Source organism: Sitodiplosis mosellana, unplaced genomic scaffold, assembly GCF_009176505.1.
Source record: "Sitodiplosis mosellana isolate CC-2019 unplaced genomic scaffold, AAFC_SMos_1.0 Smas_scaffold_2, whole genome shotgun sequence".
NCBI lineage: Eukaryota > Metazoa > Arthropoda > Insecta > Diptera > Cecidomyiidae > Sitodiplosis > Sitodiplosis mosellana.
This window is the reverse complement of record NW_022595245.1, coordinates 2,973,914-2,989,883: the sequence shown is the minus strand read 5'-3', so window position 1 is coordinate 2,989,883 and position 15,970 is coordinate 2,973,914. Positions and strand designations below refer to the sequence as shown.

General features: G+C 34.6%; 5 protein-coding genes across 6 annotated transcripts in view; 3 read left to right on the top strand and 2 right to left on the bottom strand.

The window, feature by feature from the left end:
• Positions 1 to 15,970, bottom strand: part of LOC129565273 (sister chromatid cohesion protein PDS5 homolog B-B) — a 132,788-nt gene that overhangs the window by 30,748 nt on the left and 86,070 nt on the right. The window lies entirely within an intron of this gene.
• LOC129565278 (UDP-glucosyltransferase 2-like) lies at positions 1,618 to 5,351 on the top strand. The gene is made up of 6 exons (XM_055439967.1): positions 1,618 to 1,702; positions 1,827 to 2,064; positions 3,498 to 3,725; positions 3,798 to 3,872; positions 4,114 to 4,509; positions 4,624 to 5,351. Exons 1-6 carry the CDS (start codon positions 1,700 to 1,702, stop codon positions 5,235 to 5,237), a joined length of 1,554 nt encoding a protein of 517 aa, XP_055295942.1. The 5' UTR covers positions 1,618 to 1,699; the 3' UTR covers positions 5,238 to 5,351.
• LOC129565279 (ubiquitin carboxyl-terminal hydrolase 14) lies at positions 5,333 to 12,482 on the bottom strand. 2 transcript variants are annotated; one of them, XM_055439969.1, is made up of 10 exons: positions 8,201 to 12,482; positions 8,081 to 8,121; positions 7,722 to 7,756; positions 7,447 to 7,622; positions 7,243 to 7,353; positions 6,759 to 7,135; positions 6,482 to 6,638; positions 6,276 to 6,341; positions 6,019 to 6,201; positions 5,333 to 5,912 (listed from the first exon to the last, which is right to left on the bottom strand). In XM_055439969.1, exons 3-10 carry the CDS (start codon positions 7,735 to 7,737, stop codon positions 5,538 to 5,540), a joined length of 1,461 nt encoding a protein of 486 aa, XP_055295944.1. In that variant the 5' UTR covers positions 7,738 to 7,756; positions 8,081 to 8,121; positions 8,201 to 12,482; the 3' UTR covers positions 5,333 to 5,537. The 2 variants fall into 2 exon arrangements, with proteins under 2 accessions (XP_055295944.1, XP_055295945.1); XM_055439970.1 differs by lacking the exons at positions 8,081 to 8,121; positions 8,201 to 12,482 and adding an exon at positions 7,878 to 7,972.
• On the top strand, positions 8,378 to 12,595 carry LOC129565277 (fibroblast growth factor receptor substrate 2). The gene has a single exon (XM_055439966.1). It carries the CDS (start codon positions 9,248 to 9,250, stop codon positions 10,955 to 10,957), a length of 1,710 nt encoding a protein of 569 aa, XP_055295941.1. The 5' UTR covers positions 8,378 to 9,247; the 3' UTR covers positions 10,958 to 12,595.
• On the top strand, positions 13,596 to 15,127 carry LOC129565281 (BLOC-1-related complex subunit 8 homolog). Its single transcript, XM_055439977.1, has 5 exons — positions 13,596 to 13,757; positions 13,840 to 13,926; positions 14,000 to 14,090; positions 14,166 to 14,323; positions 14,476 to 15,127. The coding sequence occupies exons 1-5, from the start codon at positions 13,715 to 13,717 to the stop codon at positions 14,679 to 14,681; spliced, it is 585 nt and encodes a 194-aa protein (XP_055295952.1). The 5' UTR covers positions 13,596 to 13,714; the 3' UTR covers positions 14,682 to 15,127.

Genomic DNA, 15,970 nt, shown 5'->3' with positions numbered 1-15,970 from the left:
TCTTTCTTTTTTTTCAGGTTCAAGCTGATCCGAAATACCACGTTTGAGTAATTGAAAAATGCGACCAAATCGATATCATTCAAATTTTTATAAGCAAATATTTGATCTCTGAACTATGAATAAACACTGCATACACTTTATCTATCAGTAGCACACAAGATATTTCGACCGAAAAAATATAGGATGTCCTATATTCTCCTATATTTTTGACTCCGAACTCCTATTTATTCACCAAAATGGTCTGGTCACATTAAACATAGCAATAAATTGGAGCCAAGTTCAGTGTTGTTTTGCATTTTGATCCCGAATCATTGAAAACACCAACTGTTGTAGCTATGGTGAGGTGATTTCAAGCTTTGAAAAAATAAAACGCAAAAACATTCCCTAATCAAACTCGTTTTTTTGCTCTCTATTTGTCGATCAAAAAGTATTTGTGCACAAAGAAAATTGTGGCAGTAAAGAAAAAACAACAGTGATCGATAGACAGATCTATTTTGTGATGATAAACAATTAATTTACTTAGGCAATAAATTAAGTTTTGTTACAAAAAGAAGTCTTCAAATGCGAAAAAGAAAATTGGGAAATAATTCTAGGAATGAATCAGAAGCTGTTTACCTACAATATAAAATAACCTGATTGTCTTGGAGATTACTAAATACCTCTTCATGCATGCTCTTTGGTATACGATGGTAATGGCCGAAATTCCCTGGAAAAATCGATTCGGTTAATTTTGAGAAAATGTGTTTATTTGAATGTTTGCGATGGAATTGACCCAATGATCGACGTATAAATGTGAAAACAAATACCAAGTGTACGCTTGGTATTACATTGTGTTCAAATCAAACAAACCACTTTTGCTAAAGTAGTATTGCATTGAAGTGTCAAACATCTTTTACCTAAGAAAAAATACACAACTAGAATTTCAAGTCGATCTGTTCGATTATCCAAAAGCTACGAATAAAAAAATCAACGAAATTTAGACCAAATGATCCGAAACTTACAGAAAACTTTAATTCAAAATATTCAAACCGAACGGATGACGTGCAAAAAATATTTGATTAGAACCTACCGACTTGTGTTACCTTTCAAAATCTTGAGATAACAAGTAAGCAAAAATCAATTGGAAATAATCTATCTATAATGATAGCGTTTCTTTCATATCATATTCTGACAAATTGTTCGTTGTAAAGAATGAATAAAAAATCTTTAGGAACCTTTGGATTGCCGTAATGGCGTGCGTAGAAATGAGTAGGCATTTATTTGATCTTTTCAATCTTTTGGAATCACCTTTGATAAAGCACTGTTATAAAATCGGTCAAATTTGAAACTATTTGCCGAAATCGAAATATGTAAATAAAATGATAATTTAAAATTGAAAATGTATCAAAAAGAGGTGTTCAAACCGGTTCATTAATTTAACTACTTTTAAATCCGCATTAATCACACATCATTTTGGATGACTAGATAGTATATTGAACATAACACGCATGATTTCATCTGTTCATGTTCTCAGTTGTAATGATTAAAAAGCGTTTTCGCAATGTGTAAAACGAGAAACAAAAATTCCAACCTTATCACCAATAAGTCATACTACATGAGCCTTTTTATGAACACTCCAGCTTTCAATAGCACGTAGTATACCTTCAGTTCTGTTTTACATTTTGACTGCGATAGATTGAATAAATCCGTTCTGTTGGCAATGGTAAATGAATCTGTTTTTTTTTCTTCGTCAATTGAATTTATCTATATCGTTTACATAGTTTCATTAAAGTGATGTTCATTTTGTCGATTATTTTCTAAATAATGAATATTGGTTTGTGATTTAGAATCTTCGAATTTTCGCATTTTTGTGTGCGTTGGCCACAACAATCCATGGATATAATGTGTTAGTGATGGTGCCTATAAATGGGAAAAGCCATTGGAATTACATGGAAGTGTTCGTTAAGGAGCTGATTAATCGTGGACATCAAGTGACTTGCATCACGAGCATAACTATCAGTGGACCGAAACCTGATAACTACACTGAAATTCTTATCGATCCACCGTTTAACTTGCAGAATATCAGTAAGTGTCGGTGAATGTGAACAAAAAGTTGCTGAAATGCTCAGACACATGTTGCAATGCATTGATTACACAACTCGAGCGATTCTCTTGAACGAAATCGAATTCGTAGCCAATTGTAAATCAGAAATAAAACGAATTACATACGTAATCCAAACTTTTCCGCTCCGAAGCAATTTAGTTTGCCTCCCGCTTAATTTTTAACCAAAATTTCAATGGACCCTTTTTTCATAGCATTTTTTACCTTCAAATATAACTATTTCGACCATTTTCCATACAAAAGTGTCATTTTCGAACAAAATTTCAAGAAATGTTGATTTCGGACCAAATTTATGGGCAAGTAGGTGTTCGGTTGTTTGATGGCTCCCATTTTTTTTGCAAAGAAACATCAGTTTGCTTCGACCAAAACCCTAAAAAATGGCTTTCTGTGTGATTTTTCATAAAAAAGTCTATTTTTCGAGGAAAATTTCAAGAAATGTCGATTTTGGACCAAATTTATGGGCAAGTAGGTGTTTGGTTGTTTGAAGGCTCCCATTATTATTGCAAAAAAACATCAGTTTGCTTTGAGCAAAACCCTAAAAAATGGCTTTCTGAGTGATTTTTTATACAAAAGTCTATTTTTCGAAGAAAATTTCAAGAAATGTCGATTTTGGACCAAATTTATGGGCAAGTAGGTGTTCGGTTGTTCACAGACTCCCATTATTTTTGCAAAAAAATGGCAGTTTGCCTTGATCGAAACCCCGAAAAATGCCTTTTTCGGGTACTTCCCGTACAAAAGTGTCATTTTTCAAGGGTTTTCAGGTCCTCAGTCAGAGGCTTATGGTACGAAATTGGTAAATCAGAATGAGCTCAAAATCAATCCGAAGCTTTTTCTCGACATGCCAAAACTTTTGGCTTTTACAGATCTCAATTATCTTGTCAACTTTTTGAGATAATCGGCGGACAAAAAGCTCGGACGCGGACGCGAACGACGCCATACGCACATCGCTATTTTGCACATATTTCATAGTAAACAACATGTTTTTGGGGGTAGATAGGTCTTGATCGATAGAATTTGATCCCATCTACATTGCCTAGTGTACAGATATGTGCTTTTTCAAGTTTGGCGTGACGTTATAGTGGTCCGAAAGAGGAGATGCCATGAAATTTTGCCTAGTAAATCGAATACTTTTCCATACAAACAAAGTTTGCGGAAAAGTAAAACATCTTTGTTGAAACAATTGTTATTTGTTTTCTGTTTTCACCTAAATGTACGTGGTGTTTTGTGCAAATGATACATTTAATTTCGAACAAAAATGTTTACAAACGAATTTTTCTACACAAAAAATGATTTGACATTGATGTCGTTCTGGACATTGAACTTGAAGTTTAAGTTCAAAGTTAAAATACGCATAACATAATTACAGAAGATAATTCTAAATGTGTTTTTCTTACAGTAAAACATGAGGATATGTTTTCGACCGTTTCGGATTCACCATTCAAAACAGCAGCAATATTTCCAATGTTTGCTAACATGTCAACTGACTATGCGCTTAGCAGCAAAAATGTTCAAGAATTTATCAAGCGGACCGATTTATATTTCGATTTGGTTATAAATGAGGAAATCTATCACGATGTATTTCTTATGTTTGGAAAGAAATTCAATGCACCAGTGGTGACGATTTGTGAGTATCTTTTAATCAGTTGAATGAAATGGTTTTCTGAACCAACTGTTTAATCACAAATATTCATCGCAGGTCCTTATGGAATCGCCAACTTTTTCGATTACGACATGGGCCTCACAACACCACTTTCCCATATAAGTCATACAAGTACGTTTAGAACAATCTTTTCTACATTTATATAACAACTATCAACCATGGTTCAAAATATATTCAAAAGAGCATCTAAACTGAGTTTACTGCGAAAAACATGTCTTTTACGCTAACAGCAATTCGTTTACGTACGGTTGGGTCAGTGTGACAGTTAATGTGAACAAAACAAAGTTTGACAGCAGAGTCCGTTTAAATGTTCTTTTTTTAAAATCGATTCTAATGATATCAACTCTTGCAGTGCTTACATTTACCGATAAAATGGACTTCAGCCAGAGATGGTATAATGCCATGCTCTCTTTATATGATTACATTTTACATCGTTTCATTCACATTTCGGCGCAAACCAAAATTCTCAAGCGGCATTTTGGTCACATGGAGCCGTTGCCATCGATTGATGAGCTTCGCAAGAATATTTCTCTGATTTTTGTCAACGCACACCGAAGCATCACGTATCCACGTCCTTCGATGCCCGGGTTGATCTTTATTGGTGGGGCACACATCAAACCACCGAAGCCACTGCCAAATAATATTCAGCAATTTTTAGACGAAGCAAAGCACGGTGTTATCTACTTTAGTTTAGGAACTGTTGTTAATACGTCAAAAATGCCAAAAGAAAAACTTCAAGTATTTTTAGGTAAGAAAGATTTTTACTAAGAACCTTAAAATTCTAGTAAAATTCGATCGATCAATCGTAAAATGATTGATTTTGAATTTGAAAATGAATTTAAAAAAAAAGTTTATTTTTCAGACACTTTCCGGAGGTTGAAGCAAAGAGTCATTTGGAAATTAGAAAATGAATCTATTCCAAACTTGCCGAAAAATGTGATGGTAAAAAAATGGTTGCCTCAGACCGATATACTCGCCCACAAAAATATCGTTCTTTTCATTTCGCATGGCGGCATGTTTTCAAATTTCGAGGCTATCAATTACGGTCATCAGCTATTGGTGATTCCATTTGTGGGCGATCAATACAGAAATGCAATTCGAGTGGCAAGCACTGGATATGGAAAGTTCATGGATTTCAGAGACATAACAAACGAGTCCTTGTATGGTACCATCAATGAAATGTTAACGGATGACGTGTATTCGAAGAAGGCAAAAGAGATCTCAGCGATATTCAGGGAAAATCAAGTCCACCCGATGGACGATTTCATTTGGTGGATTGAGTATGTCATAAAATTTCGAGGAGCGAAACATCTGAAGTCCGTTGCTGCCGACATGCCATTGTTTTCTTACCTACTATTGGACGTGATATTGGTCAATTTGTTCGCAGTCTCAGCTGTTATATTTGGTGTTTATTTCTTTATAAATAGAGTTTTGTTCAGGAAGAAGAGTATCGCATTGGATAAAAAACAACAATAAATGAATAGAATAGACTTAAGCTTCAACTTCTCCAAGCTAAGATAGTAGTTAACTAAATAAAATACCCGCACAAAATAGAAGCAGTTGGTAACACATTTTTAAATTATGAAAAAGTCTTTTAATGAAATCAATATTGAACATTCAATTCGACAAACACTTTGTGTGGTTTACAAAAAATCTTACTAAAACAAATGTATATCGTCCAAAAATGTTTACATTTTCTATATAAATTTGACATTGGTTTTGCAAGCAAAAATCATAAGTTAAGAATAGTTTTGGGGTGAATCTCCAGTTAAATGCTTATTCTTGCATTGGTTCTTCAGCCGGTACGCGTAAAACTCGAGGTCCATACAAAAGAACATATGCACAATGCCAATCGCCACCGCCACTCAAACGAAGGATTTCCTCTGATGTTATGGGACTAACAGCATCGTCATCAAATTTGTACCACTTATCTTCGGTGGGTGATTTACGTACCCAACCAACATAATGGCCTGACGAACTTGAGCGACCTTGATGTGTTAAAACTGCATGCAAAGTGTAATAGCCACTATTATTGCTCCCAATATCACCGTCGAAGGAGAACGGCAAAGCCATTGTTTTATCATCTTCCTCCGTTGGCTTCAGCTGTTTCTCCTTGGATTTCGGATTCTGAAGGGCAGCATCTTCAATTTCCTATTTTAATACATTCAATTCAATTATTTTTTTAGCAAGTTTATTAAAGTTTATTCTCTTCATCTCTATTGAAAAGAAAGTGTTTTCTATAAGAGAAAATTTGTACCTTGAATTTCGATCGCATTGGTGTCAATTCCTCTTGAAGTGATTTACTGCACAATTCAAATGCATCGAAATCGATGGGGAATTTGATATCTTTCAACACTTTAGCATTGATCCCTTCCTTGCCTTTGTATTGAAACCGTACGAAATTCACAGTTAAATAAGCCGGCAAACGACTGATTTTTGACTAAAATTGAAATTTTGAAAAAAGTCATTAGATTTTTCGGCGAAAAAAAGTTTGAAATTTCGTAGAATATTTACAGTTCGAGTATAAAGTGCATCTCGGTCGAGCGTTGGCGATTTCTTCGTTAGCTGTTCTTGGAGTTTCTGAAATGAATGGAAGAAAAAAAAGATATTCAAAATGAAATCAATATTCAAACCCAAATAAATAACTAAATTCAATTCGAAAACCAAATCCAATTATTTGACCAGATTTGAATGACATTGGCGGGCAATGTGTGTCTCACCGATTTAATTCCGCTTAACATGTACTTGACTTCTTGCGAAATGAAGCAACTCAACTGCAGGAAATTTTCTTTGCTGTGAGTTGGTTGCTCATCTTCAGCCTCCGAGCATTTCATTTCTACGTCGAATGTACCGCCGAAGAATTGATCAACCAACGAACTGCAATACGAATTTGTAAAATTTGTCAATTAAAAAATTTAATCCAATAATCCAACACATTAAAATCTCGTAGAATCGTTTGAAACTGAAGTAAAAGCCAGTGCTTTTTGGTAAACCTACTTATAGCTTGGACTCAGTTCGCCTTTCTTAATGGGCTTCAACTTTTGCTGCAGCATTTTCAATAACTCTGACCAACACTCGTTGGCATCTTGTTGCCTGTAGGCGCCATTCTCTCCGGTTTGGGCAAACTGCGGGAATGCCATGTGCAGAGTTTGCAACAGCAAAACCGGTGTCACTGTATTGCCACTGTCCATTTGATCGAAAACCGATCGCATAGCGGCCGTAATCGATTGGGCGGAAGCTAACGAACTGATCGAAAAATCTTCCTTGTACTCTTTTAGTGAATCTCGAAGCTCTGGAACCGATTTTAAACATTGGACGACAGCATTCATGTAGCACGTATTACCGAGATTGGTTAGACCAGCTGGCAATTTCAACTGTGAAAGACCAAAATAATGTAATTATTTCCTTTCACAATTTAAATTTAAAAAAAAAGAACCGAACAACTGCGTCGGAAAAAATTGGTTGAGCCAGTAATACATACAGCTGAAGCTAATTCCGATTCGTTCATATCTTCTATGAATTTCGGTCGTTCAATTGGCTCGGACTCAATTAAATCATCCTTTGTTGTACCAAGCAACAAAATTACTGCACCCTAAATTGAAATTGAAATAAAATGATGATTTTCGAAATTTCAGCAAAAAGTCAAATGAAAACGATGGAACGTCAATCGAATCAAAATACACACATCTTTCAATGTAAAGTTCCATTCGTCATCTTTAAGGGCGACTCCTTTGCACATAACCTTTTGCCGGTGTGGTTGAACGCCAGTCAATGCAAACAGTTGTGCCTTGAAAACCATCGGGTCTTCGTCCGTGTTTACTTCAATTTTTGGGAAATTCTCACGGCCCCATTTTACTTTAACTAAAAACGAAAAATGCAACAATTTTTTTTTGCACAATCATCACACCGTATTTGGAGCACATAACAAAAAACAATTACACATGCACAATAGCAACTCACCATTAAAAGTTGGCATTTTCGGATGCAATTAAACACTATCGCTCAATCAATAATAAAATTTATAAAAAAAAATGTTATTTTCTAATATATGGATTTATAAATTAGAATGATTTGAAGTCAATGCAAAATGAGAGAAACAATTGTAATGAAAATTACGAGATAGAATTTCCAATGTTATTCGGTTAGATTTCGTGATATGAAATCTCAAATCCGATTGTTGTTTGTTTCAAATATTAAGTAGCAATGACTCGGCTATTTACTAAGAGAGAAGTGACAGTTGGTCGGTGAGAGTGTGTGCGTGCGAGTGTGAGTAGATTTCATTATCGATACACAAGTGTCAACATATGAGGAATACTTACAAAAAATCCATGGATTTTTCCATCACATTTGCATTTTTTGCCTAGGAAATATAAAAAGTTTCGATGATTTGATCGATAAATAATTTTGAAACGATTCAATAAATATTTCAACCAATCTACCTCACACAAACATCCAACTGATTGATGTAAACATAATCGCCATCCGCCGTGTGAACGATGCATTAGACATTTCTGCGTTTGCTCATCAGTTTGCGGTTGTTCATTCACCTAGACATTTCGACGTAGAACAGCGACACAATCCAATACACAGCGAGCGATAGATATGTCAGAACGGCCTTGAAATTCGATGAAAAATACACTATATGTTTTTCATTTTTGTTTTGCTGATTGATTCGCTTTTGAAAATCGCTTCCATCTCTACTCACTATTCTGTGTTTTCTCTATCTCGTCGCGGACATTTTTTTATCCAAAAAAATCTAAATTCAACTCTAAATTGATTGATAAGCTACGCATTTTTTTACTCGATTGTGACGTGAATTGTGTTGTGATTTTAATTTTTGGTGTTCTGCACACATCGACAAATAGAAAGAAAGAGAGAAAGCGAAAAAAAATACTCCTGTCGTGTTTGAGATTACATTTGCATTTGACATTTTTCTTTGTTCTACTGGCTGGTATTCATTTTATTTAGTCCATAAAAAAAAGAGTCCACATTAAGTTAAATGTTGTGGAATTGTTGAATTATTGGAAAAAACTCAAAAAGTGGCGAAATAAATCGATAAAAGAAATTCATCAAATCACATGAAGAAATTCATTTATTTTCAAAGTGTAATGCTGCTGCAAAGTGCGTAGTTTGTCATACAAAGACAGAGACATAGACACGTCCAATGCAAAACATAGAAAATATGTGATCGAATGTCAACCAATGAAAATACAAGTGTTTTAAGGCTTCCAATAAGAATATTGCATTGAGCACAGAGTGAATATTTTGTTTGTCTTTCCATTTTGGCACAAAAACATGTGAATAAAAAAAGACAGAACTAAACCAGAGAAAAAAAAACGATGGAAAATTGAGCGAGACATAATTGATGCGCATAAAAAGTGCATCGCACAATGAATCGAGAAAAGTTCATTGAACTCTGGTACTAGTCTAGTGTTTGTGTGTAGTGAATAGAAGGAAAAAAAACGTCAATTTTTTTTCACATCCAAATGGGTAGCTGTATGAGCAGCGCTAGTCGCAGCAACAGCAAAATGGAATTGAGCGACGCTAGTTCGAATATATTTCGGGTAACAAATATCGATGATAATGGCGTATCACTGTGGAATGGCCAATTGGGTTTGTCGCGAACGGAAATCACATTGTATCGCAAGAATTTAGAGCCGACCCGATGGCCTTTGAAGTGCTTACGACGCTATGGTTATGATACGGAATTATTTTCGTTTGAAGTTGGCCGACGATGTGCGACGGGCGAAGGGATTTATGCGTTCAAATGTCGCCGGGCTGAGACACTCTTTCAAACACTCCAAACTTATATTCAAATGTCAACAACGGTGGGCGATGATACAATGGGCAATTCAACGATATCACGCAACGATGCATCGTCGCCAATGTCAACGCTGAGCAATCAAAATTCAACCACAAACAATATGGTTGGATCGTATATTTTGCCAAATTCACGATCATCCAATACGAATACACTACGAAATGTGCCATCCGACGACCAACGTCGCAGCTATGATGCATCGGATACGAATTATTTGGAGCCAATTTTAGCGACAAATTTAAATCGAACCATGCCACATTTTCATACATTAGCCGATGGAACAATTTCCGTTGAACCATTGTCACCCAGTTCGCCAAGCAGTTTAAACAACATTCTCGAAGTCACTTCACTAAATCCATTGCCAAACACGGGGCTCAACAACAATGGTGTGAGCAATTTGTATTCGGAATTTGTGTTGCGCGGCAATAATACCAAAGACAGTAACAGCCGTGAGAATTGTGTGAAAAAATTGTCGTTGGATATTCCGCCGCAGGAATATGCACCGACGGCCGCCAACAGTTTTTCATCACCAATCGATGCGTCTGCCCTTCATTCACAAGTGATAGCCAATGCAAATCAATTCAATGGCAACCAAATGTTGAGCAATGAAAATCTCCCACATTCGCTACCCGTTTCACCGACACAATCGAACGATACATCGGACTCGATACCCACATACGTAAATGTCAACATGACACCGGGTGAAATTAGCTCGAGCGCTGCATCAACACCAAAAGTACTGCTCGGTGATTACAAACAAAGCCAACTCTTTCGGAATAATATCAACAATAACAATTATTTAGTCGATTCGACGCATTGCTATGAGAATTTAGAGCCGAATGAAGTTCGACCGATTTTGTTACGGAACCAGAATCGTCGTTTGTCTCTATTGAAAACGGACAGCGTTATCAATTCACCCACAATCATTAACGAAAACATTTCCGAACCATCAACACCGAACAACAGTGGAGGTGTTAACTATATTGTACTCGATTTAGATCAAAGCCATTCACAACCAACTGCACCCGCTGCAGGTGGAAATGCCAATACAGAGACAACGTTAAGCTCAAGTTCATCACCGGTGAAAAATCCAAATGCCATTGCATCCGCGACCATGAGTCCTTCGGTGAGTGCAAGCACAACTACGCATTCAGTGTCGTCATTGATGCTGCCAGACAGTCCCCAGCGTAAAGCATTCGACTATGTGACCATCGATTTTAACAAAACAAACGCATTGTCCAATTCCATAGCGCCCACCACTGAATGCGAAGGCTCGCGCAAAACACGGCACAGCTCCAATGTTTTACCCAACGTTCCACCTGCCGCCATCAATGCAAACACACCGTCATCGCACAGCAACTCGGTTAGTGATTAATAAGTCAACGAGAGCACACGCATAATTGAGAATCAACCAGTACATTGCGTAGGCATTAAATGTCAAAAGCTTCAACCAGAAGCGGAGATTATGTATTTACAAGGGAGAAATTGAGAAGAAATTTACCGAGGAATTACTTGCAATGTAATCAAGAAGATCATGATTTTTTTTCTAAAATTGTTAGTACCGACCATTTGACTATTTTTTCGGCTTAAAGTTCGATATTTGATGTGAAAGACTTTTTTTAGAAGAAGAAAAAATCGGAAAATCGTAATTTTTTTTTGTTGAGAACAATTGCGTTGCATATATTTGTAAGAAGTTTCAATGTTTGCCTTTTTGGAAGGTCGCGACGATTTAGTTTTATTCTTTGGAGGAGTTCACTGAATTCCACGTTTTCTATATATACGTATTGTCATGTTGAATGAAATGTCAATGAGGAATAAGAAAAGGTGTAAAACCAACAGTTTATTTGACAAATGCCAAATTCAATTAAAAACAAATTGTGTATTGAGTGGGTAATATTTAAGGAAGAAAATAAATTTTCTAGTTTTTAGCTGCAGCTAAAAGTAAAATAATTGTGTGTGGTAAAGAAAAATGGCAGCTCTATCAAATGAATATTTATGGTAAATGGCAATTGTTTGTGCCGCCCGAATTTATATGTAAATAAAATTGATATTGATTTTAGGAAGAAAACACCAGAAAATTTAAATATATACACAATTTTACAAAGGATTCTTCCATTTTGCACCGGAGAAATGATTGTATTCTCTTTTCCGAAGAGAGAAAAAGTAACGAAACATGAAGAAGATACAAATTGATTTGATGACAATATTTTTTCAAGTAATTCCGAATTGCAGCTAACTTTTAATTGCATCCAATTTGGGGCAACATTTCTTCCTATTTTTTGTTCTCTCTAGTGAACATTGTTCAAGAAACAGTTCAACAGTGCTAACTTTATTAGTGAATATTACTCAATTTTTGTTCACTGAACAAATACATCACATCATTTTCTGTTTGCCAAAGATTTTTCAATAGATTTTTTTAAATAATATTTATAGACAAAAAACAATGTAACGAAACCAAACATATAACAGCAAATTTTGACATTTGGAGATGAAAAAACGTAGTACTCCATACAAAGACATTAAATTTTAAGGAATTTTCAACAGAAGAGACACAAAATACATCGAATTAAATGACATTTCAACGTAGATTTGTTTAAAAGAATTTTTTTCTCAAAGATGGAATGATGGTGAAAAAAAGATTAGAATTTATTTAAATGTTGTGTTAATTTCTAGACTTTGTTTTATTTTGTTGCAACAGCACAAAAAAAGAAATCAACGGTTTTTAAGTGATTTGATGTAGTTTAATTCAAAAATGAAACTAAATATATGTATATGAATTTTATTGAAAAAGATATGCTGAAAACAGGACAAAATACATTTTGTGTGCGACGCTGTCATCAGTCATTTTGAGAAACACAAGAAAAATCAAAGAAAAATGTTACAAATTATAGTCAAATTACATCTATAAGGCCTAAAGAAGCTCATTGATGATACATATGGCTTTTAGATATTATATATTCACATTTAAGAAGCAAAACTAACTTTTCTAAATGTAGATTGAGATTAGCCAAAATGAACACAAGAAGAAAAATATATATTAAACCAAACAAAACCAATGAAAAGCTTTCACCATTTTTAGATATAGATTTACCAAATACCAATAGAAATATTTTGTGCGTGCGAATTTCACCATGTTGTTGTTTTCAAATCAAACAAAAGTGCGATGCCAAAAAAATGAATAAATAAAAGGAAATTCTCAGCATTGGCACATATACAGAGAAATGATTTTGTTTTGAGTTTCTTTTTTTTTCTAAATTGCAAATTTACGATTTTCTGATTTCATTATTGATGATTCGAAAATAACACAGAAATCATTCAGAGTTTGAACATATTGAATTGTACTGTTTATGTGATGATTGAGGCAAAACTAAATTGTATTATTTATTAATCAAATTGAAATAATAATATATGCGCATCACAGTTAAAAAAAATATATTTAGAATGAAAAAAAATTTGGTGGATTTTATTGACTTTTGTTCAAATGGAATTTTTTAGCGGAAATTTTCAGACGTTCGTTAAGCTGAAGCTAAGGTGAGTTTCAGAAAAATCTCGAAAATGTCCAGAAATGATCACCAATGAATTTGTTGGAGTTGATATCAGAACAATCTCTATGAGGATTATTTTTAATTAAGAAAAAATTGTTCTCAGAAAAGGTTTCAAAGATGAAATTTGAATCACACAAAGTCAATATAATCGACGAGAAAGCCTAAATGCATTTATTTCTTTGTTATGAATAATTATTTTGATTTTAAAAATGAAACTTTGGGCTTAAACCCATATAGATAGATGGATAAAAACAATGATTCGAGTTTATTTTATTTTTCACATGAAATTATTGATTTGTTTGTGGAAAAAAAATAAAGCCAATAGACACCGTTGTATACAACACCATTCAAGATTCGAACTGGCGCCCTGTATACCAGAAATCCCACCATCACCACAAACACATACACAAGGAATTTCACATGCGCAGTTTGACAGATGTGGCGTTGACGTTTCTTCACAGTGTTTTTGACAAGTATTCATCAAAATTGATATTCTGTTTACTTGATTTACTTTGATGTTTTGCTAGCAATCGATTAAATGTTTTTTACATGATTATCATTACAAAATATTATATCCTAAATAGAAAATGATTTCGTCTGATCCGGTATTAGATGAAAGAGTAAAAAAGAGTAAGTATTTTTCACTTTGTCGTATAAAGGACCGAATAATGTGAACAATTTGCATGTTTTTTCTCTCATTGTTTATCTGCAGCGAGTGAAAAAATCTCGGAAAATCTCCATATAATCGCCAATGATCCATCGTTGGCATTCTATCGAATGCAGGAGCACATTCGAAAAGGTGAGTATTGTAAAATTCTTAGAACAAACACTTGACACATCTCATTTGAATCAAACTGAAACATCATTCACAGTGATGCCAATGATTGTGGAACGTCGAGCAGAGGTGGAACATTTGCAACGTGGCTTACAAGGGCGTTGCTATGACCTGGAATACTCCTTAAGGTACATTTCTATACAATTCAAATGTTTATAACTCTGTGTAACACATTTAAAACCAAAACATTGGAAAATTTTCAGTGCAATCAAATCGGTAGATAAGTCGGACGAAACATTCAAAAATGTGCAGGAATTGCTAAAAAGTGCCATATTTCTTAAGCAGCAATTGAAGGGCGAGGAAGCAAAACGGCGACCAAGCACAGCTGGCAGCCAGAACTCGGTTTACAAGAGATTATCAGGTAGAAGAATTTTCGCATTTTGCGAATCGCACAGATGTAGAGATGTAGAATCGATCTTTGCGTGAGCTAAATGTGTTGGAGTTTTCAATTTGTATACGACACTTTCATGGAATTATTGCCATAAAATTTACGGTTCTTGTTTTTGTTCGCAGCCCACATTCAAACCACACTGGAATTGCCTGATCTCGATTTCTCGGTTGCATTGCGTGAAACCACTTCTCGCGTCGAAAATATGATGTCAACCGCTAGGAATGGTTCAACACAAAATTCAGTCACACCAAGCAGTCGGGCCAGCAGTAGTAGCAATGTTAGTGTTAGCAGCGAAGTAATGCAACGGTCTCATACGACACTTCACTAGATTTAGGCCATAAGGAGACAATTGTACTCATCTTTAGACAATTTATGGAATCTTTATGTTAAGCGTTTTCTTTTTTATTATAATAAATCAAACAATTGCTTGTTGAAATTGCTATGGATGCTTTTGGAATTACAACCGATTTAATGCCACCGAATAAAATACTCCACGAAGGTGGTTTTTCAAACGAATTGAATATTCGATGTAAATTTTCATTTGAAAATCATATATTTTCTAGAAAAGAAAATACAAATATTCCAACTTTTGTTTATCCGAGTCGTTTAAATAATAATAACAACAGTACGAACTAGTTTGCTGGTTTACAGCATGGTTTATGACAACGGATTATGGAGATTATGAGCTGAAACTGAATTCGAAATACCTGTATTTTTTCTCAGTATATTATAACTTGAACTTCTGACATTGACAATAAATATATATATAACTTGCAATGACGAAAGACGAGCTCAACATGACGGTCGTTACAGTTACATATAATGTGTGTTCAATATATAAACTGCATTTGCGTCAAAAAAAATTCGTGACAATTATTGGAGATATAATTATCGTGTTTATGTCAAAAACACTACACTCAAACCATTCTCCGTAAAAATTTTGAGTTTTTTTACTCCAAATAGGAGTAATACACATACACTTCCTAACGGAGTAAGTGTTTGTATGAGTGTATTCCATTGTGGTGTAATATTCTATACCATTGAGTCTACTTCATTATAATTGCCAGCTTTTGGTGGATTTATTTCGGTTAAAAAACAATACATTTGAATAAATTATGAAATTTTTTTTTCTTCAATTTTTGAATCGAAGCCGATTGCATTGCACATTACACGGTAGTAACAAAAAAATGAACAGTTCCATGTGTTCATTTCAGAAGTCTCAAATATTATAACAGTATAACTAATAGATTTTTGGTTATAAAATTGGTAAATAAATGGCTGAATAGCTACGGGAGAACATAAGCTAACTTTTAAGAGAAAAAATGAGTATGAGGATCAAAAAGCTAACAAAAAATAGGTAGTTTGGTAGTTTAGTTGCTGCTACATTTTTCACTTTCAACCTTGGTTGAAGATACAAGTTTGTTCCAAATTCTCGCCATGGCTTGCTTGTTTAGGTGTATACGTGCATTGATTGGTTATTTTGCTTTGAATCCATGGCAAGAAATTGGCAACACGAGTAAAAACTGGTGGCGTTCCAGGATATAAACCGGATTTGTGACCACTAAAAGTAGGAAATATTTTTGTTTTGTTTTAATTTCTCGCGAAAATGTTCGATTT